This window comes from Electrona antarctica, assembly GCF_951216825.1.
Source record: "Electrona antarctica genome assembly, chromosome: 9".
Classification (NCBI taxonomy): Eukaryota; Metazoa; Chordata; class Actinopteri; order Myctophiformes; family Myctophidae; genus Electrona; species Electrona antarctica.
The window spans coordinates 19133472-19155690 of NC_136790.1; the positions used below are offsets into that span (position 1 = coordinate 19133472).

Consider the following 22219-nt stretch of genomic DNA (forward strand, 5'->3'; position numbering starts at 1 on the left):
GGACACCCAATTTATATTGTAATCAACGTTAATTTAACTCTGAGAGTGTACAAATGGAACCAAATGGTTTGGTTCCATTTGTACAGAGTTACAGTCCATTTGCTTCCTAACTATCATTTAGCTGGGGACCCTCATGGAACTCCCTCAAGGACCCCTGCGGGAGTCCCCGGACCCCACTTTGGGAACCACTGAAGTGTTAAGATATACACAGAGCATTGTCTTCCGTTCAGCATGACAGCTTTTTATTAGACAAACGGTGACACACTTCACTGTTCAAAGGACAGTTGTATACATTCATATCAGATGGGGTTATCTGTACAGTATAAAGATGGAGGTGTGCAGGTGACGCATTGCAGGCTGACACAGACACATCTCCTCTCCTTTGGCCCCCAGCAGTGATCCCATTTGTGTTGAATTCAGTATAGGGCATAGCACCTGGCGGTCATATTTGTGGTGCCTGCACAGATATAAAACCCATTCATTGTCCCCATAGTTTTGCAAAATGTGACATAAAAAAGGTTTTTGTAATTAAAAAAAAAAAAAAAGGTTTTCTGAGCTCAATTGCATCCAAAAAACCTGAACTTTTAACATTCAGTATAGATTTTCTGTGGTCTGGGGTTTTCTGGCTCAAACAAGTGATCTGATTTTCCTGCTGTTTGTGATGTCACAGCCTGCAAATATATGCATATATGTCAATGGGATTTGCCAGCAGATGTCCCTGTTTTCACTGTTTTGCCGGTTTTCATTACAGCTCAAAGGGCTTCCAAACCCCAGAGAAAACTCCACACCACAGAAAATCCACTGAATGTTCAAAGTTCAGGTTTTTTGGGTGTAATTGAGGTCATAAAACATAAAAGAAAAACGAAAAAGAAAAATGTATGAAAATGTATATGAAAACCTATAGCCATCCATGATCCTGCGGTGAATCATGACCATGAAACGTACATGATTCTGTGTCAAAACATATTGGAATATTTAATTATATTATATAATAAATGTCATTTGTTGTGCTTTTCAAATATCTATTGACACAAAATCAAATGTTTTATGGTCACAAATCAACAGGAACCTGGCTTGGATGGTTATAACACAATTTCTATAAATATTTTTGTAAATCTCTATGGGAAAAATGAATGTGTTTTATATCTGTGGCACCACAAAATGGCCGCCACTGCTATGCCAGTGGTTCTCAAACAAGGACCCCCAGTTTGATATGCATTAGGCTACAGACCCCCATTTGACCCCAATTTACACTATAAAATACTCTGAGAGGGTAGGAAAGGGAACCAAATAGACCTGTATAACTCTCATAGTTACAGACTTGTATAAAGGTCCAATTGGAACCCCACAAAGAACCCTATAGGGTCCCTGGGGGACTCATTTTGAGAACCACTGCTGTAGACTAGCTATTATTGTAGCCTATTCCTTGAAACCTTTATGCATCTCAGATTAAACACACTGGGGAAAAATAATTTGTATCCATGTTCCACCCCTTCCATCCAAATTATTACGATTTTTTTTTAAAACAAAACTGATGGGTCTCATCATGGCATTTGTTTATGTTCATGTTTTCTTGTTTTGTGTCATCAGAGAGCCACTGCCTGCACATTATGACCCACCTTCAGGTGACTTTTGTGCTCCAGGACCCACTTTGATGTGCTCTTTAATACTGCATTTGGCATAACATAAATTAAACGCCATATACAAATCTACCAACTATAACCAGATGATCTGCTGTGACGACCCTTGATGAGAATTAGCCAGAAGAAGAAGAAGAAGAAGAAGAAGAAGAAGAAAGAAGATAAATGTTGCAAAACATTCCCCTTGTTGTCAGAAATAGTTTTGGACCGTCCCCAGACCCGCATAAATAATATAGGTATAGGCAATATGGTGTTGAAAGCTTGCATTGATTAAATGGTCATGGTTCTGTTCTGTAAGGCTACCTACCTTTTCGCTTTTCATAATTATTATATAGTCAATGAAAAGGCGGGCACTGGCCTTGTCAAGGTTATGAAGCAGCAATAGGCCCATCGTGTTTCAAATCAGAACCATAACCAGTCATAATAGAAACGTTTTCCTCTTGATGTGCCAAATAGATGGACATGAAAATACTGTGCTCTCACAGTCAACTATTTTGTGCGATGCGTAAACTCTTTTTTTTCTTCTTTTTTTAAACATTGTGCTTCAAATATACGGAAGCAACCTCATGAACAAATGAACACAGACTTCACTTGTTGCCTATTAGGACACCGACACGTCACTTTTATAACGGTAATAACAACATCACGTTAAAGTAGCCATAATACACGAGATGATGATGATATAGGTCAGTGTAATCCATTGCGTGTGAACGGTGACATTCTGTCGAGGCTTATGTCCGCCTCGCAGTCATCCAGGTCACACACCGAGTCAGTGGCATTGTCGTTGTTGTGAGAAAACTGCGATATTCTGTCAAACGTCTCTTCGTGGTCAATACACTCGACCACGTTGGGCATCATGTTGACGTACGCGTTGACGATCTCCTTGTGCATGAGAGTGTCCTGGTTGTACGACACCAGCTCGTTGCTGATGTTGACTGTCTCCACGGGCGTGCCGGCGCAGAAGTTGCGGCAGCCCAGGAGGCTGGCGAACGCCTTCCTGAACTCGGCGTTGAACGCGTATATGATGGGGTTCAGCGACGAGTTGGTCCAGCCGAACCACACGAACACGTTGAACGTGGTCTCGCTGACGCACGGCAGACCCGCGTCCTGGTCGGTCGGCCGGTCGCAGAACGGCACCATGCAGTTCAGGATGAAGAAGGGCAGCCAGCAGAACACGAACACGCCCATGATTATCGACAGAGTTTTCAGAACTTTAGTCTCCCGCTTGATGGACGTCTTGAGCGTGTTGTGGTGCTGGTACTCCAGCCTGTTGTTCCTGCAGTTCTGCGCGTGTTCCCCCGCGCGCTCCAGCGACGCTATTCTCCTGATCTGTATCTGTGCAATCCGATAGATTCGCGTGTAAGTCACAATCATAATCGCCACGGGGATGTAGAAACTTATCAGGGACGAGGATATAGCGTACTCTCCGTTGAGGCTCGAGTCACAGTTCTCCTCGTGCACGTGCGCGCCAGCTGTGGAGGAGTTATTGCGCACGGCGCCGCCGAAGTTCAGCTCGTCTTCGGCCGCTTTGTGCCAGTTGAGCTGCACCGGTATGAAGGAGATGAGCACGGACAGCGTCCATGTGACGCTGATCATAACGAAGGCGACCCGTTGGGTCATCTTCCTCTCGTAGCGGAAGGGGCTCGAGATGGCCCAGTATCTGTCCATGCTGATCACGCACAGGTTGAGGATGGAGGCGGTGGAGCACATGATGTCGAACGCCACCCAGATGTTGCAGAAGGCGCCGAACGGCCAGTAGCCCGCCACCTCGGCCACCGCCTTCCACGGCATCACCAGCACGGCCACGAACATGTCCGACACGGCCAGCGACACGATGAAGATGTTGGTGACTTTGGAGCGCAGGTGCCTGAAGCGCAGCACCGCCATGCACACCATGATGTTCCCCAGCAGCGTCCACAGGATGAGCAGCGACAGCAGGCAGCCGGTGACCGTGCGCATCACCCACTCCCTCTGGGGGTCGGACTCGGACGTGGCCTCCGGTTCGGTGCTGCCGTTGTTCCACATCGACATGTCGTCTCCTCCTCCTCCCAGAGCCACCGGCACGGCGTCGCTCACGTGCGCCGACGATGCGCGGTAGCGCGCGGGGCTCATCTCCATGGGTCTCCCCTCTCCCCTCTCTCTTTCAGGTGAAGTTGCGGTCCGTGGCGTTACGCGCTGCTGTGACGGGCGCAGTGACCAGCGGCACCTCGCCGGAATGCTGTTGTTGTTCTTCTTGTTCTTCTTGTTGTTTTTGTTGTTTTTGTTGTTTTTGTTGTTGTTGTGACCGCGGCTGCGGCGCACTCCGCCGCCATCCTGACCTGGAGTCGTGGTGGGAAACACGGGAGAGCAGGACAGAAGTGAAGTGATGCAGGGTTAAGGCTGAACAACCGAACGGGGAGTTCGGTGCGCGGCGGAGAGGCTGAAGCACAGCAGCGCGCCTTGACGAGCGCATGTTGTAGCTTCGCCCGTCCGACCGTCTCTAACTAAGCCACCCTGCCCAGAGTGATGCTGCCGCTCTGAACTGACTATACTCCAAGCCCATTGTGACTTGTTAGGGTAGTAGAAAAGGGGAGGGAATCCCGGAGCACTCTCCAACCCACACAGGCACACACACACACACACACGTGAACGCGTGCGCCACCACCCACCCACGCCAGCGCGCCTCGCCTCCACAACACCGCAGTGTTGAAAATGTGATGTGAATTTAATAGAACAATTAGAAAGGGGTCGCATGTGGGGACGCATTGATTGATGGTGGGCATCGGCCCATCGGGTGTCTTCATTATCGACGACGACAAGTGTCACTGTATAATGACAAACAAACTGTATTTAGCATCAGCAGCTCTTATCTAGCACCCAAACAATAATCACAAACACATTGAATTAAACGTATGTCACCCTAATTGTGCTGCATGGTTTTGTTTGCAAATTATTTCTTTCCTTTTCCTTTTTAATATACGTGCTATACAGACTTTGACAAAGAGGCCCGTGCTGTTCACAAGACAAATGTATTCAAATACATTCAATAAATTCAATAAAATAAAATAAAATAAAAATCACATTATGAAACCATTTGAATATATACCTTTTATGAGTGAATAAACAGCCGTTCAAACGGGATGCTAGCCTATACAGTGGACCAGTGGTGCTCTGTTTGTGGAGCTATCCGTGGTGCTGAAGATAGGGGAAAAAACGCTCTGATGAACTTGTAACATACCAGGCACAACGTTATTAAGGTTTTACAACTGTCCACATTTCCAAAGAAAAAACAAAAACAAATATAAAGGACTATGTGTGAAGTTCTGGTGACAGCCTTAGATACCCGACGAGGGCCGAGGCTATAGGCTATATAATGTGTTTCGGTGCGTGGAATGACGCACTGTCGAGTCGACTGCACGAGAGAGTTTGCCGTTTCATTCATACATCGCCCTTACCTCTCCTACCCCCAAACCCCCGCCCGCCAGCAGGGACATTATTCTAAATGACTCACACTCACACACATCCGCATGCACGGCGTTGCGCGCCTATAACATCTGTCAGGGCACACGACCACCACTGCACTATGTGTTTCCGGCTCTGAAACGTCAGAGAGATATTTTTAGTTGTGTCTACATGCCTGTCAAATCGTTTTGACACCCATGTCAAAATAAACCCCGAGCGCAACCGTGCCAAATTCTATACAGCCTGCCCTGCATACCCGAATCTGCAGGTTGTGTCATGTGTGTGTGTGTGTGTGTGTGTGTGTGTGTGTGTGTGTGTGTGTGTGTGTGTGTGTGTGTGTGTGTGTGTCACTGTGTGTGTGTGTGTGTGTGTGTGTGTGTGTGTGTGTGTGTGTGTGTGTGTGTGTGTGTGTGTGTGTGTGTGTGTGTGTGCGTGCGTGCGTGTGTGTGTGTGTGTGTGTGTGTCAGAGACAGGCGCCGTGCATGTCCTGACGAATTACGTGTTAGTTAACATAGGAATCCGGGCATGTTTATGTATAGTAAAGCGAATTGTTTCATGGGGATTAACATCAATTAACACTGAGTGTTTCAGGTGATATTTGGCCAGGAATAGCCTTTAACAAGCAAAATGGCCTGTATACGACAGTCGGCAGATCTCATATTTGTATCCGTTTACCCTGGACAATTATTTAGATAGATATTGTAGCTCTTTAAATACCCATAGAGATCTGTTTCACTTTTTTACTAAAACAATATGTCAATCTCTGAAACTCGTGTGCGTTCACAGATCGATGGCACGTGACATGCAGTGCTTTTTTAAGTTAATTAAATAAAGCCAATATTCATTAAGGAAAATGAAGACAAATGCCATTCCATACGCCTATATTATATACATATTACACATATAGCAAATAGTACCACACTACCACATATCTACTGCGAATCCCCTCGACTTGCCTGAATCGTCTCCCAAAACGTGGCTACATGGCGCCATCGTGCGGTAGAATGATTAACTATAGGCTTACTACAAATCAGTGGACAGCAATTTATGCATTATCCTATTTTACACTTGACCAGGGACACCCCCAGAAGAGAAGATTCACGTTTTGTTTGTTTTAATAGTTATTCAACACTTTAAAGATTTTTCAAATTTTCTCAAAAATAGCAGATTTACAAGCTCGAAGCATGTGACACGCTGTGAGCTTGTATGTATATTTTTGGATAGAAAATTGATAAAATGGTTAAAATTATTGTGATGCTAATATTAACACATTTTGCTGCATGGGGTGCGCCTGGAACCTCCCCCAAGGACCCCTGGGAGTCCCCGAACCCCACTTTGAGAACCAATGAGGGTATACAGGTAATCTGCCCAATAAGTTATGACATCCACACATTGAATGAAAAAGGACAGCTATTCTTTATTTCATGAAAGCAAAAGATATACATTCATCACTAGAGTACGCATAATTTCTTATGAGCACCACATTCATTACAGTTTCACAAAAATCGTGTCATCAGTGTTTTGTATATTGATTGTCATCAGCTCAGCAATATTTACAAAACTTGATATAGTATTGCATTTTCTTTGCACCTATAAAAACAAGCATTTACCACAAGTTGGCACGTACTGTACTGAGAAACACATACAGTAGATAGCACCGGGTTGAGAACTTTCGGAAAGTCTTGACAGCCTAATCAGAATACACAGATTTAACATGAAATTGTACAGGATTTACGTTATTGCATAACGTAAAACAACAGTTTCACAGAATGCGATAATGCCAATGCTGATGTAAACGTATTTACCCCCAAAAATAATCATATTTTATAAAAAATTGCATAATTGTGAAAATAGCAGATCTATAAGCTCACAGGTTGAGAACCACTGCAGTACAGCCGTGGTAGAGGCTGTTCTTCCTCACCAGCGTGCAACGTGTCTGTGTACCACAGACATTTGACGAAATATCCCATTGATGTTAAAATTGTATAATACAAATATCTTAACCATGGATCAACATACTGTAGCAGGTTTTCAAAGCCGGGTCGTGGTCCCCAGGTGGGGAGGAAAATGTAAAAAAATAAAATAAAGAATTAAAATAAAATAAAATATATACAAATTTAATTTCAACTCAATTCAGTTCATACGATTATTGTGCCAGTATAACAACTTTCAACCTGGCATCCCTATTTTAGGAATGCCAAAAACGTCCAAAAATGTTTTGATATGCCTATAAGCTCACAACACGTAAGCTTGTAGGGGGGGGGGGGGGGGGGGGGGTACCGATACCGATTTTTCCCGATCCGATATTTATATTTTTATAGAACACTTATCCCATATCACAATATTAAAATATCCAAAATCACAGACAATATGCAGTCTAACATCATGATATGGATATATTGATACCAGGGGATGTCCCGATCGTGTTTTTTTGCTCCCGATCCGATCATCTCAAAATGACATGATCGGCCCCGATTTCCGATCACGTGATCAGATCGAGACAACCCTAATCTTTATGTTTCCTTCTGAACACAGTTGCATGATACCAGTATTATGGTCTCATTCTCACCTCTACTTTGGTAGACCCACTGCGATTGGGAGGTGGAGTTGCATCATTCTTGCATTTTTTATTTGCTGCGTTTGCATTCACACTGCCTGTGTCAACCGCAGCAGGGAAACGCAGCAATGAACTTTATAATTGTGTTCTATGGTGGTGATCTATGGTGTTCAAATTATACTTTGAGTAATAGTTAGGACCTTGTGAATGCAGTGTGTCGGGGACTGGACGTACATACTCTGGTAATAAACCTGGTAGGTTAATAGGAGTAGCATACTGTCTACACAAACACAGTTACCACTTTTATCTGACTCCAGATCAGCGGAGCCGCCCATCAGGATTCCCAGTCCGGGGGTGAGCACAAACTCTTTATGAGACATGCAACATTGTGCAAATGTGCGATGGAACCCAATCGCCCCATTCTCTCGCTATATATCCTGTACACTGCATTGTTCTACTGTAACTAACCTTCAGCATATTTGATATATGATCATCTGGCCATATTGCAATAAGGGCTTCTATCTCTTCATTAGACCACGTCTATCCATGGGACACCTTTACGCGTTGCTGCGAAATAATGCCTTCTCCTTCCTCATCGTGTGCCAAATACCAACTTCTTCATGCCACAATGGCACATTCACCCCCTATATTTAATGCGATTGCATTCACACCTGCAGTGATCCGCACTCTGCTGCGCTTTGAAGCGAAGCGAAACCAGATTTTTTTTTGGAGGATTAGAATTTGTTTGTTTGATGCACAGCCGAATTTGATTGAGCCTTCATACCTGCCCAAACGAAGCGCACTTTCCGACAATATGCAGTAAAGCATACTGGTGTGAATGCCACTTAAGTAAGTAAGCGTAGACAAGCCATGTGGCCCATGCATAGGGCAGGTGCCTACCTCCTGCTTCTGTTGCGTGAGGCAGCTTGATGTGCAAGTACACCCCTGGACAGGGGTCGCAGGGACTTACCCCCAGGCTGAGTGCCAAGCAGGGAGGCATTGGGTCCCATTTTTAGAGTCTTTGGTATGACTTGGCCGGGGTCTATATGAGAATAGTGGAACGTAATACAGAACATAGAAGACAACAAATTGTTTGTTGCTCGACATAAAATAAACCATCCACATACAAGGATGGCAGCATTGACAGAACTTAAATGAGTGAGAGAGGCAAATACAAGACGTAGTAGTGCACAGTTCTGAGAACAATTGTCCAATACATGTGGAATATTATAAGCATAGTTCTGTGCTAAGATGATCATCACTAGCTTAGTAATTCAAGTACTCCATACCAATTCACTGAACTACTTGAACTACTAAGTGAAGTAAATGAGAACGTTATCCATTACACACTATACACATTTCAAACATAAACACAGTAACATTCAAAGGTGTATGCTGTTGCACTGCTGGCTTTGTGAAATACAGTACTATTCTCTTTTGTTTGTTTGTTTGATTTAAACCAGGAGGTGTTTGAGTGGTTCGGTTGTAATATATGAATTTATAACTGAGATGTGGTTACTTCCTCCGTATCACGTATGCAGCATGTATCTCAAAGTACACTTTCAGTTGTCCATGTGAAACGGTTCAAGCTCGGTTGTGTTACTGCACCATTCAAAACCTGGCATGTAAAATATCATATGTAATGTATCAATTTTAGCTTACCTGTCGGGAAGCTGAGAAGACCCATCAAAATGGAACGGCAATACAAAGCAACAGGGCCTTTTGTGGGGGGATAGGTAAATACTTGGAAGACAACCATTTTCAATACCATGTTTTACGTCTTTTGTTGGTTTAGAGAAGTAATTCTTTAGAGGAAGAGTTTCTAACAGGTTCATTTTCTTCGATAGCGATCTGCGTTTAGCTTTCTTGCACAACTCTCTTCCACGTTTAAGTGTGAGTGACTCTTGACTGGTTGACTTGTGCTATACGAGACACGTTCCCAGTGGCCAATAGGGGGGACCTATAGTGTTCTTGTGCGTGCTACTGAGCATTGTCAGTCTCCTCTTCGCTTTGCTCAGACCCTGCGGAACACCTCAAAGAGCGAGGACACGGAATGCATGTGGTAGAAAAGGTTCATGGGAATGGCGAAATTGAGAACTGTGATCCATATGCTGAAGCCGAACGTCTCCTGCTCCAGTCCGTTATCGTACTGTGGCCGGCAGCCAAAGGCAGGGAGGATCCACAGCTGTAATGATGGAAAGAACGTCAAATCAAGTTAACAGTGTGAAAACTGAGCCTAAAACTTTGACTGTGTGGTAGTGAGTTACAAAAAGTGAAAGTACAAAGTCAGACGTTAGGCAGTGTGTGACAGATTTTAAGGGGTATACTTACGTAAGATATATCAATATCTTATGAAAGTTACATTCACTCTCAAGTTCTACATGAAATGTTTGCAAAGGGTTTTATTTTTGAATGCAAACGGATTACTCTCTGAACCATGAAAAAGTAGTGTAGGTGATATTTAATTGGTAAGAAATTAACTTTTTGATTAGAAAGTCAAAGCCTCATATTCCGGAGTGTCAGTGTTTTGTCAGTAACAGAAATATATATTTTCAGTTCGGGACACCATTTCTATTCAATCAGGAGAGAGGATCAAAGATCAGTCATCAGCTTTAATTTCATAGTGTTCCAGTTCCACTTTTGTCCACTGTTTCATGATTTCAAATAGACTATAGTACTAGCTAATCCTCTATCACGTATGAGTTCTATCTCCTGATTGTATAAAATTGGTATCCTGACATGTAAATGTGTTTTGTGTTCACTAGAGAGCTGTAGTGAGACCCATGTTACTGAATAAACAGGAGAAACGATCGCTCTCTGAATCCCGAGTTATTTAACACCGATTTGTAACAAATAATTACATCACTTTAGAGAGTAGAGCTTTAGGGAGCCAGTGCCAAGCGAATCTGTAACATGAACGCAGATGGGGCGGTCTTTGTTTTTGTTCGAACTGAAATATTGTCTAGACCGGGGGATCTGCGGAGGCCCAACTAGGCCTACTAGCGCTTCGATCACTGTTTTCATTAGCAGGAGGCTGGATAAATGATTTATTACGCACCGATCATGCTTATTTCATCTCGTTTTGAGCCATAATGCCAATAAAGACGTGCTCGCAGGGATTTTGGCCGTTTTGACGTGGACGTGGTTAGCTAAAAATGCTATTTTCTTTTTTCAAAGTTGGATTAACGCAAATTAATCAAAAGCCGTCTTAACGTCTGTGGCTACCTGGACAAAGGTATGCCATACGTTTTAGGCATTTAAAGGGATAGTTCAGATTTTTTGAACTTAAGTTGTATGAAATACTTGCCATTAATATAGTGGTTGCAACTGTATTAATTGATTGCCCGAGTCCCATGGTGGGAGTTCTGCTCTGGTTTTGGTCAATATTAAGTAGTTCCGGTCATTTTGTGGGGGGCACTGGGGCCACGCGCAGTAAAAGTAAATGAATCCACAAAACGAACGTAATTTGTATTGTTGACCTATTTCTAAAATATTAGCGTGACTTTCGTTCAACTTTGACCCCTCTATCACATGGAACTATTTTTTGGGCGTAGTGATATGGACACAAAAAACATAGTTCTGTGTGATAGAGGGGTAAAAAAAGAACGGAAGTTGCACTAATATTTTATAAATAGGTCAACAATACAAATGACGTTAGTTTTGTGGATTAATTTACTTTTACTGCGTGGCCCCCAGTGCCCCCCACAAAATGACCGGAACTACTTGATATTTCACCAAAACCAGAGCAGAACTCCCACCACAGGACTCGGGCAATCAATTAATACAGTTGCAACCACTATATTAATGGCAAGTATTTCATACAACTTAAGTTCAAAAAATCTGAACTATCCCTTTAAGCTGTTAAGGTCATAGGTATATTGTGAACACCTCTCGTATAACAAATGAATCTCAAATCTTAAAATAGACTCACCGAGACGTTGCACATTAAAAGGAAGACTGCGATGTTCTTCAGGATTTGCCTCTTGATGCTCGGGGGCTCCATGACTCTGTTCCCCACCGGCAGCGGCACCTCCGACGGCTTCCTGGGACCCCTGTACACCTGGCCGCTTTCCTCCTGCTCGCTCTCCATGGTGACACAGGACCGCTCCTGTGTCTCGTACGCCCGGTTGATGATGCCGTTGTACGGAGGGGCCAGCGACGAGGTCACCGAGAAGATCTCCGGAGTGGCTGGCAGCTCGGGGTCCTCCCTCTCGCCGTTCTGCCTCTGGCGATACAGGGACTCGATGATGAAGAGGTTCTGCAGGTACTTCTCCAAGACGACGAGGAGCGAGTACATGAGGTTGGTCCAGCGGTAGGGTGGGCTGCTGCCCGTGCTCAGAACGGCCACCACGCTGCACCAGGACATGAGCCAGGAGCCCACGGACGAGCCGAACAGCAGCGCCGTGTCCAGCTGCCGCGACGGGTTCTTGGCGCTGTCCATGGGCATGAGGTCTATGCGGTAGATGAGCAGGCCCAGCGCCGCCGCCGAGCACATGAACACCAGCATGACGATGCCGTAGCAGTAGAACATCGAGATGGCCGACTGCCGCGTCTGCAGCGACTCCTCCACGTGGATGATGTAGACCACCAGGACGCCGATGGTGCTGGCCAGGGCCAACAGGCCCATGATGGGGCCCAGGACCAGGCCGTGGGTCTTTGTGGCCGGCCGCTTCTGGTTGGACGAGTGGTCGATGGTCCGTCCGATGTTCTTCCACATGACGAAGAGCATGGCAGAGACGAAGATGTGGTACTCGATGTTGAAGGGATAGAGATAGTAGAGGCTCCTGGAGAACATCGTGCACGCACTGGTGGTGCAGTTGCAGTGAGGCTCCGTATGTACTGGAATGCAAAACAGAGAGATGTGATTGCATCACACAACACAAAAAAAAGACAAAACATTCCACTTCCTTCCCCTTCTCTAACAGAATCTCCCCTATGGTCTAATGCAGTAGTTTTCAAACGTTTTCATATCAAGGTCCATTATTTATTCAGCGTTTAAGCCACGGACCACCATTTGATGAGATTTAGCCTCTCAGACCCAAGATTTAGATAAGATCTTGTCCACAATTAGCCCTTCACTAAGTCCCTCCCCAACCCATCCTAGGCACGTTAGCAGCGAAGAAAGCTTTACCTGCATAGCAGCAACCGTTGCTAAACTATTTGGATTGGCATTGGACAATCGCTTATTGGGGTGGGATTTAGTGAAGGGCTAATTCCATCCTTGCTGTATTGTATTGATGTGGTACCATAGGAGAGATAACAAACAATCAAAATAACAATTCTTCTACATTCTTGTAAATTAAGTAATGCAGATGTTTAACAATAATTTAACTCTTGAGAGCGTAAAATGAAACCAAAATAACCTGTAAGGGTCGACCATTTAGTTTCATTGTATGCTCTCAAGAGTTAAAGATCTAATAGGGGTCCATTTGGTTACAAACTCTCCATCATTTAGCTGGGGACCACCTGGAACACCCTCAAGGACCACTGGTGGTCCCCGGACCACGGGTTGAAAACCACTGGTCTAATGCATATGCCCAACAGTATCAACACGTCAGTACAGAGCACTGCGGAACTACATTGCATCGTTGACTTGTGATTCTACATAATTAACAAAACTATAATAAAACTAGTGATATTAATATATTATATATTATTATATAGGCTACTCAACTGTAACCAAAAACTTTATGTATTGCTTTGGTTACAAATGTACAGACATAAACATGTCTCCAGCTTCTCCAACTGATCCAAAATGCCGCAGCTCGCTTGGTCTTCAACCAGACAAAATTCTCACATGTCTCCCCTCTTCTCCGTTACCTCCATTGGCTCCCGGTCGCTGCCTGCACAAAACTCTGATGCTTCCCCCCCCGCTCAGATCAGCCAATGCAGGGAAGCTGGAAGTACCTTCACTAAAAACGCTGGGACACCGCCGGGACAACGCCGGGACAACGTTCCACATGTCCCAACTCTTCTCCCTAATGGCTCCAAAACTATGGAATGCACTTCCCATTTCAATTAGAACTGCAGACTCACTCCCAATATTCCGCCGTCGTCTGAAAACCCACCTCTTGAGACTCCATCGTAGCCTGTAGCACTTGCCCTATAGCCTCGGTGACCTTACAGGCATATGCAAGGCTAAACGTATGTAACTTAGATAGCATTTTATGTAGACATAGCACTCTATACTATTACTGTCTATAGTGTATACGCATAGTTTCATTATATAGATATTCCACTGTTAGATTCTTAGCTTACGTATGATTCATGATGACTATTTTTTATGTATCTGATGTAGGGATGTCCCGATACACTTTTTTCGTTTCCGATCCGATCCCGATACCACAAGTTCTGTGTTAACAGATACCGATACCAGAAAATAATATATATAATAATTAAAAGAAAACGTATTATGAAGTCCACTGACTGGGAATAGTGTTTATATAGCTATCTATCTTGTGTTGTGTTTATAGCAGACTCCTCACTCAAATGTGCACTTGCAGTTTGGGCAACTCGAAAGCAAACTCCACTCCACTCCTGGTTAGACTGGCATATTTGCCGATACCGATATGATCCGATATTACCAAATAAGGGCCGATCCGATACTTTTCCGATACCGATACAGTATCGGGACATCTCTAATCAGATGTATTACCATGTTTTGGTTCTTGATTATTATTATAAGAGCCATAATGCTCTTTTGCTAAATGCCTAAACTGTAATTGTAAATTGTTATATCTATTATATACAAATAAATAAATAAATAAATAAATAAATAAATAAATAAATAAATAAATAAATAAATAAATACATAAATACATAAATATCGGATACGGAAAAATCGGTATCGGCGGATACTCAAAATCAAATGATCGAAATCAGATCAGGAGCAAAAAAACGTGATCGGGATAACCTTACCAAAAAGCATTATTGACTTTTGCATAACAACTTATTTATGTTTTACACATAGTATGTTGGGGATTTGAGGGGAAGTTCTAGGCATTCTGTGATGCAAAGATCTCTACCAAAAACGAGGCTAGCCATGTCTTTTCATGTAATGGTCTCATTCCTGAATTACACTCTAATAAACATTATCTGCTGTGACTTTACGTATACTGCTGGCTGTTATCAGCAGATAACCCATCTGTCTTTATTTGGTTAACTAATAACATAACAGAGACAATTCATAAAAGCAACACCAATGGCTTTTCAGACAAGATAATGTGCTTTTGTACTTGCTCAGTCCTGGTGAACCAGGACACACACACACACACACACACACACACACACACACACACACACACACACACACACACACACACACGCACACGCACACGCACACACACACAAGTAAGAAGGCTGCCCCCTAGAGACCCTGTCAACAAAACCCAGGTCCTGTGTATCTCCCTCCCCAACACCGCCCCTCACAAGGCACTACCATGCTCCTGCTCCCTTTAATTAAAAAGGGAACAACAGCCAGGACGCAGCCAGCCTCGCAGTCAGCCGGATATGAAGGGGCAGCCGAACCCCCCAACCCCTGGCTTAGATGTATCAGTTACTGTAATTGCAGCGCCCTTGGGAGTAGCCAGCCTCGGACAAAGCTGTCTGAGGTCGGAAACCGGGGAGGGTGAGTGGGGTGGGGGGGGGTTGCCAAGGAGGGTGGCACTGGTGCTGGGTTGGTTGCTAGTAATGCTTGCGCGTCCCTTGAAACCTAATAGAGGGACGTCCGACCCAAACAAGACCCGCCGGAGCTGGCGAGTTCACCTCCCTACCCTCGCGGCCCTCCTCTCCTTCCCCTTCTCTTTCATGCATTGAGGGGAGCTCTCAAGTGGACTATTGTACTTTCCTACTTAGTACAAGCCAGCGGTCAACCCCTTGGCCCCCCGTGCTTACCTATGGTGAGATTTCCGTAGCCCAGGGCAGAGAGCCTTCTCTTATGGATGTTCAAGAAGTGCACGGCCTCTGACATCACGCCGTTGCACCACAGCAGAAGATTGGTGAAGACCGCGTGGATGACACCGAATCTGACAGGGGAGAAAGGCATTATTAACCATTTAACCCATTAAGCCGTTCGGGACGGGAACGCCATTATGTTATACTTTAGCTATTGAAAAATATCAGATCTACAAGCTCATAGCGTGGCACCAAGTGCAGCGTTAAGAGCTTGTAGATCTGCAATTTTTGGAAATTTGTGAAAATACGGCGCAAATCTTTGAATATATATTATTTCACAGTGAACGTTATTAACTCATCTTTGCTTCTGCATGGGGGGGTCCCTGGAACAACATATTTTCAGATGGGGGTCGGCTGCCAATTACATATACTTTTTGGGGTCCTTGACATAAAATAGTTTGAGAACCACTGATACAGAAACTTCTGAAAACTGCCCGATTCTACAAATGTCTAGTTCAGTAGGATATGATAGGATATAATGGCATGTGGTCTGTTCATGACATGACCGACAGATCTTATAGCATCCTGTGTGGCCACACGTGTTTGCATGATGACAGTGACAGTGGTGTAAAGTAAGTAACTAACACACATTTGCCTAAGCACATTTCCTTAAGTATTATGTACATTTTATTTTATTTCTACTTTTTTTCAGTATTTATACATTTCAATACTACCCCCCACTACATATCAGAGGCAAATATTGTACTTTTACTCCACTAAAATCATATGAAAACTTTAGTTAGTCTATTAGTTTTTATTATTATTACAACACTAACCAATTCAGCCCTAAAAATATTTTGGCCTTTTGGACAAAATATATATGCAAGATCGGCATATAAGTATATGTTGATGCCGACACTTTTGTACTTTTACTCAAGTGCATTTTGAATACGCGACTTCTACTAGTCTATATCTACATGCGAGTATGTCTACATTGCAGTATTGATATTTGTACTACTTCTTCCAACACTGGACAGTGACATCAAAGCAGTCTTGCTATAAGACGACAGAAGAAACAACACTCAACTGAATCCTGAAGTATAGGCAGGTTATGGTCACACGATTCTTACCTCTCAAACGTTTCAAAGGTTTTGATGATGTCCTTGATGTGAAACCAAAGAAAATGCACCTAAGATAAAAGTACAGAATGAATGAAAGCATGTACATTAAAATATGTGAAAGAGAAATCATTACTCAAACTACATCTCTATATGAATCACAGCTTTTATCACCACTGTGTAGTCACTGTAGTGTGTAAACATGTCCAGAAAAATTACAACTAGAAAAAGTGCCCCACTGGGCACAGGTCTCCACCAAGCCAGGTCAGGTTGTTGCAATCAGAACTGCAGCATCACTCCCGATCTTCCGCCGTAGTCTGAAAACCCACCTTTTCAGACTCCATCATGGCCCATAGCACTTACCCTACCCCCCTTAGACAGCACTTCTTAGACTTATATAGCATTTGAAACAGACTTATAGCATGTCATGTAGACAGCACAATAAGTGCATTGTATGTAGTCATAGCACTTCATAGTATATATGTACAGCATAGTATAGCATATATGTATAGTTTATATGTATAGTGTCATTATATAGATATGTTCTAGTTATAGTTTATATGTATAGTGTCATTATATAGATATGTTCTAGTCACGTTCTTAGCTTACGCATGTTTCGCGATAAATGCATTTTACATATGTGATGTATTCCCATGCTTTTGTTCCTGCTTAATGTAAATCGCTCTGGATTAAGAGCGTCTGCTAAATGCCTAAATTGTAAATTGTAAATTGTTGTGGCCTCCTGGTGGCGCTATAATAGGCCAATGTGAAACGGGTGCCATTTCTTCATATGCCTTTGATGGCAATTGGATGATTTGAGGCATTTTGTTCAAAAACATGTGTCTTGCCAAAATCCACCTGTTGGTGGCACTATAACAGGCCAATGTGAAAAGGGTGGGATATATTCCTCAGCCTAGTAAGGAAGTGCGTGAAAGATTTCCCGTAAATTGCATGCTGCGTTCATGATTTGAGGCTTTTTGTTCCAAACGGGCCAATCCTGCAAACTTTGAAAGCCAATTATAGCCAATTAGGATGGAATATGAAATATCATGATAGATCCGACTTGAGCACATGACTATAAAGATAGTGTGTAACGATTTGCGGGATCTTTGGACAGAATCTGGAGGAGTAATAGCTAAAAAAGAAAATCAAAAGTCGGCCCCCTGGTGGCGCTATAACAGGCCGTTCTGGAATATTTGGGGAGAGGTTCATCGTTGGCATCCAGGGGGTGTGCGTGCAAAATTTGGCATCGACCGGGTTAACGGTGCCGGAGATTAGCTGGTAACGGACGGACACGGGTGCATACTTAGTTTAGACTAGTCATTGGTTAGACATGGGTTAAGGTTAGGTTTAGGTGTGCTGCCCCGTGGGAGGTTAGGTTTCTGGTTTAAGGACTTCAGTGTTTTGTACCAAACTATTGTATGAGTACCGAACAAAGAATGTTTGCTTTCGCCATCTTGGTTGAAGAAGAGTCTGGGCAATTAAGTTTTAGTCTTAAAAAATGTCTCAATCTTATATTTAGTTTTAGTCCGGCTTAATCCCAGTCGTATACCTCTGAGGTCAACGATTAAAGTGTTGATTGATGATTCAACCTTGATGATTAAACCTTTGAGGGGATTAAGTCCACCCATCAAGCCCATTAGTGTCAACCTCAGACCAAGATGGTCTGATTTTGAATCTGGCTTTGTGTTACTGCTATTGTCCTGGCTCTGCTCTAATTAAGAGCCATTTAGGAGTTTAGCATTTAAGGGTTTGTTTACTATCCTGTTCCCTGTAGGCCTATTGGATTGGTATTGTTTAAGCCGTGTGGAAATTTGGTGTTTAATTTTAAAATCCACTGCTTCTCTGCATATCTCCTTTCCCCCTCTGTCCAGGTTTGATTAGATTCTAATCCACAAACCTCCAAGGCACTAATCCCATGGGTCATGAAATGTTGAACAATTAATAAAGTTGTTTCTTTTGCATTATTTTATTTTATTTGAGATAGGTTGTAGTTGTAGGACTAATGACTGGTCTAACCAATGACTAGTCTAAACCAAATACTGTCTAAACTAAGTACTGCACCCGTGTTGATACTTTCACTTAAAGGACAACTTTAGTTTTTTTCAACCAAGGTTCACGTTTTAGGTTGTTATTAGAGAAAGTAAGAGATGAAGGTTAATATTTTTTCATTTGCTGCTTTCTTTCGTTTTAGGGATTTTAGCTGTTTTTGACAGGGGGGCGGGGGCATTCGAGCATGGGGCTTTTACAAAATGTTATAACTTTTTAATTACTATAGTCCTACTAGAGCCCACAAAAGATCACAGGATCTACTGAATGTGTCAAACTGACATATTGAGTCTATGACATGGCTACCCCCCAGTAGGCCTCCTTCACATTCAGTAGATCCTGTGATCTTTTGTGGCCAGATGTAATTTCTTGGGGTCTAGTAGGACTATAGAAAATAATAAAAAAATAAATCGCTATAACATTTTGTAAAAAATAAAAAATACATAGGCCTATTTAGCCCCATGTTCGAATGCCCCCGCCCCCCTATCAAAAACAGCTAAAATCCCTAAAACTAAAGGAAGCAGCAAATGAAAAGAAATGAACACTCATCTTTTACTTTCTCTAATAACAACCTAAAACATGAACCTTGGTTGAAAAAAACTAAAGTTGCCCTTTAAGTAATGCTTATAGGCCTAAATCGCTCTGGATTAAGAGCGTCTGCTAAATGCCTAAATTGTAATAAACAATGTGAGTTACTTCTTCCATCACTGCTCAGACGTTTGGCAGTAAGGTATAGCATAGTAAACGTACCTGTGCTATGGTGTGAGTTGCATGGATGACAGGGTAGACCCCAAGAACAGCCGACACACACGACTGATAGCCCACGTAATACCCAATACGGAAAGCATCCATTATCAGTGATAGGAGAGCAAGCAAAGATAAACCACCTGCCAAGAAGGAAAAAAAATAGATAAAGATCATTATTCAGTATCACTGGTGGTGGTAGCAATGAAACTTAATACTCCCATTTATGCACATGCATGGCTGCATCACAACTAAACCAAATGGTTTGGTTTCCTTTATTTTGGTGAGCTCGGGGCCCTGAGCTTTCAGGACTAAGAATTAGAATATTACTTAGTTACAATACTAACTTGTTTACATTTGAAACATTTCAATACAAATAGCCATCTTTTTTGGATATACTGTTGCTGCCTGTCAGGCAGAAACCTTATGTCCAAATTTCTCTTTTTTAATAAATGAATGTCCTACTTCATCACAGAAAAGCTTTTATTTTCCATAATAATAAAAAAGGAAAGGTTTTGGACTTCCCACCTAACAGCAACAGCCAACGACATAATGGTTGAAATTATCAACATTTTACGCATGCATGTAGGCTGCCTATATATATATATAGGCCTATATAGGACTACTGAGTGCAATCTTGTGCCAAAGAAGCAAAGCAAAAAACAAAGCTCACTTCTTATCCAGCATGTCGTGGCGTGCACGTCCTTCTCCGGCTGCCGGTGGCTCTTCTGCCTGTCCTTCATCAGGATGTACCACACCATCCACATGAGCTGCAGGATCATCAGGCAGGTGATGAAGGACAGCAGGTGCTCCTCCTTGACGGAGGGGCCGTGGTGCGCGATGGCCAGCATGAGGGCCACGCCGATCAGCAGCACGTTGGTGCCGTACTGGCCGCTCAGGATCTCCGCGTTCTTCCTGGGATAGCCCCCGTCCGACCAGCTGAGCCTCAGCTTGGCGAACATGGTCTTATCGTGCTCGGAGGAGCTGCCGGACGACGAGGACGAGCTGTGACAGTACTTGTTCAAGCACATGATATCCAGGCCACCGTGCTCCACCATGGCCTTTTTTTTCTCTTTTTTTTTTAACCTTTTTTTTTTTTTTAAGTTCCACACCCGCACAGCAGCAGTCCCAACCAAAAGAAGAGAAGAGAAAAGTCCAATTCCGTGGCGCTATAAGTGCATTTCAGGGGAGGCCATGGGTGCGTAACCTGTTGCCACAAGGTGGTGATTCAGTCGGATATGCACCGTGCCAAACATGCTCATTCAATCCTCCGGAGCTGGCTCAGTGCTCACGCGTCGTTTCAATGTCCCCCCCGGTTCTGAGACTGGATTTGATAGATGCCGTTGTCATCTTGTATCACAGTACCGAAGCGAACTGAAATATCTTTATCTCCCTCGTCCGTATTCCGACTCGCTGAGTCACTAGAAAATGAAGGATTGTGTTTCAGTCCTCCTTTGGTGATCCCGAGCCCTCCGTGTGTCGCTGGAATGAATGGACTGGAATATGCCAAAGATTCAACGAGGCTAAAGATAGAAAACACTAATTATCCACAATATTTATGTATCTTAAAAATGTATATGCCTATAGGCTGGCTTCCACTCAAATCCAGTTATAGCTGCCAGGCCTATCCAAGTTTGGTTACCGGTAAATCCTTTCAAGTGGCTATCGAGTGTCAGGCCTATAAGATGGCATTTCACCAAGGTGCGACTTTTTTCTTTTTTTTACAGGTGTGAGTTGTGAGCAATTGGCGTGACTTTACAACAAGAACAAGCGCTCCAAACAAATCTGTATGTCTTGTCTCACCGTCTCATTGGCTCTTCGGTCTTCGGTCTCTTTCGTCTTTTCCCACTTTCCTCGATGTGGTGAAAGACGTTTTTGCTTCTCAAGGGTGAAAGAAACGAATCGAATTTCATTAGTCCCAATTCACAAAAGGCTTTTTGTGAGCGGCCCCACCGATTACCGAAGCAGAACATGTCAAGCCATCCATGCGCAGCGTGTCCATGATGGACATGCCTATATAGGCCTATATCCAACATCTGTCTTAAAATATATACAGCCCGACCTATGCAGACGAGCTAACTCAGTGGTTCTCAAAGTTAACTGGGGCCCGGGGACCCCTAGGGGCTAGGGGGTCCTTGAGGGGGGTTCCAGAGGGTCCCCAACGAAAGTAATTAATATAGCATCAACATCACATTTTACCACTTATACCCTATATGATTTGTCCCTGCTTTTGAATATATATTTTTTTGCAATTTCTTTTGCAAAAAATGTGAAACATGAACATGTTTATTTGGAAGGGCACATAAAAATGAAAACCACATACAATGCCATGTAAATACGCCGGATTTAGCAAGAATGATACAAATTAAAACATCTGGGGGCCCCTATATAGCAAACATATTTTCTGATGATCCACGGCCAAATACATTCTTGACATGTCCTTGACATGAAAATGTTTGAAAACCACTGAGTTAATCACTAGCCTATATATACAGTGCTGATAACAAAGTGGGGCACTGATTGCAGTGATATAGGGACAATGGAGCAATAAAAAGTTGAACATTTCAACCAAGGACTTTTAAATCAACATTGTGATATTTAACAGTCAATTGCAATATTAACGGACATGTAAATTAAAGACAGAAATATGCAGTTAGTGAAATTGATACATGCAGGCAAATGCTTCACAATGGCTCCCATTCTATTTAAGACACACTCCTCTCTGGATTCCTGAGGGCCGCAGGTCAGCCACAGTCTCAAGCATCAATGTGCAATAG

The 22219-nt window shown here is 43.3% G+C and overlaps 2 protein-coding genes across 2 annotated transcripts; both read right to left on the reverse strand.

Moving 5' to 3' along the window:
* Positions 1-2236: 2236 nt before the first annotated feature.
* Positions 2237-3665, reverse strand: drd5a (dopamine receptor D5a; the record flags this gene model as incomplete). Its single annotated transcript, XM_079511148.1, has 1 exon — positions 2237-3665. One exon carries the CDS (start codon positions 3663-3665, stop codon positions 2328-2330), a length of 1338 nt encoding a protein of 445 aa, XP_079367274.1. The 3' UTR covers positions 2237-2327.
* A 3748-nt stretch (positions 3666-7413) lies between these two features.
* Positions 7414-20500, reverse strand: otop1 (otopetrin 1; the record flags this gene model as incomplete). Its single annotated transcript, XM_079511147.1, has 6 exons — positions 7414-9823; positions 11570-12477; positions 15532-15662; positions 16662-16720; positions 19449-19585; positions 20116-20500. 6 exons carry the CDS (start codon positions 20498-20500, stop codon positions 9653-9655), a joined length of 1791 nt encoding a protein of 596 aa, XP_079367273.1. The 3' UTR covers positions 7414-9652.
* Positions 20501-22219: the final 1719 nt, after the last annotated feature.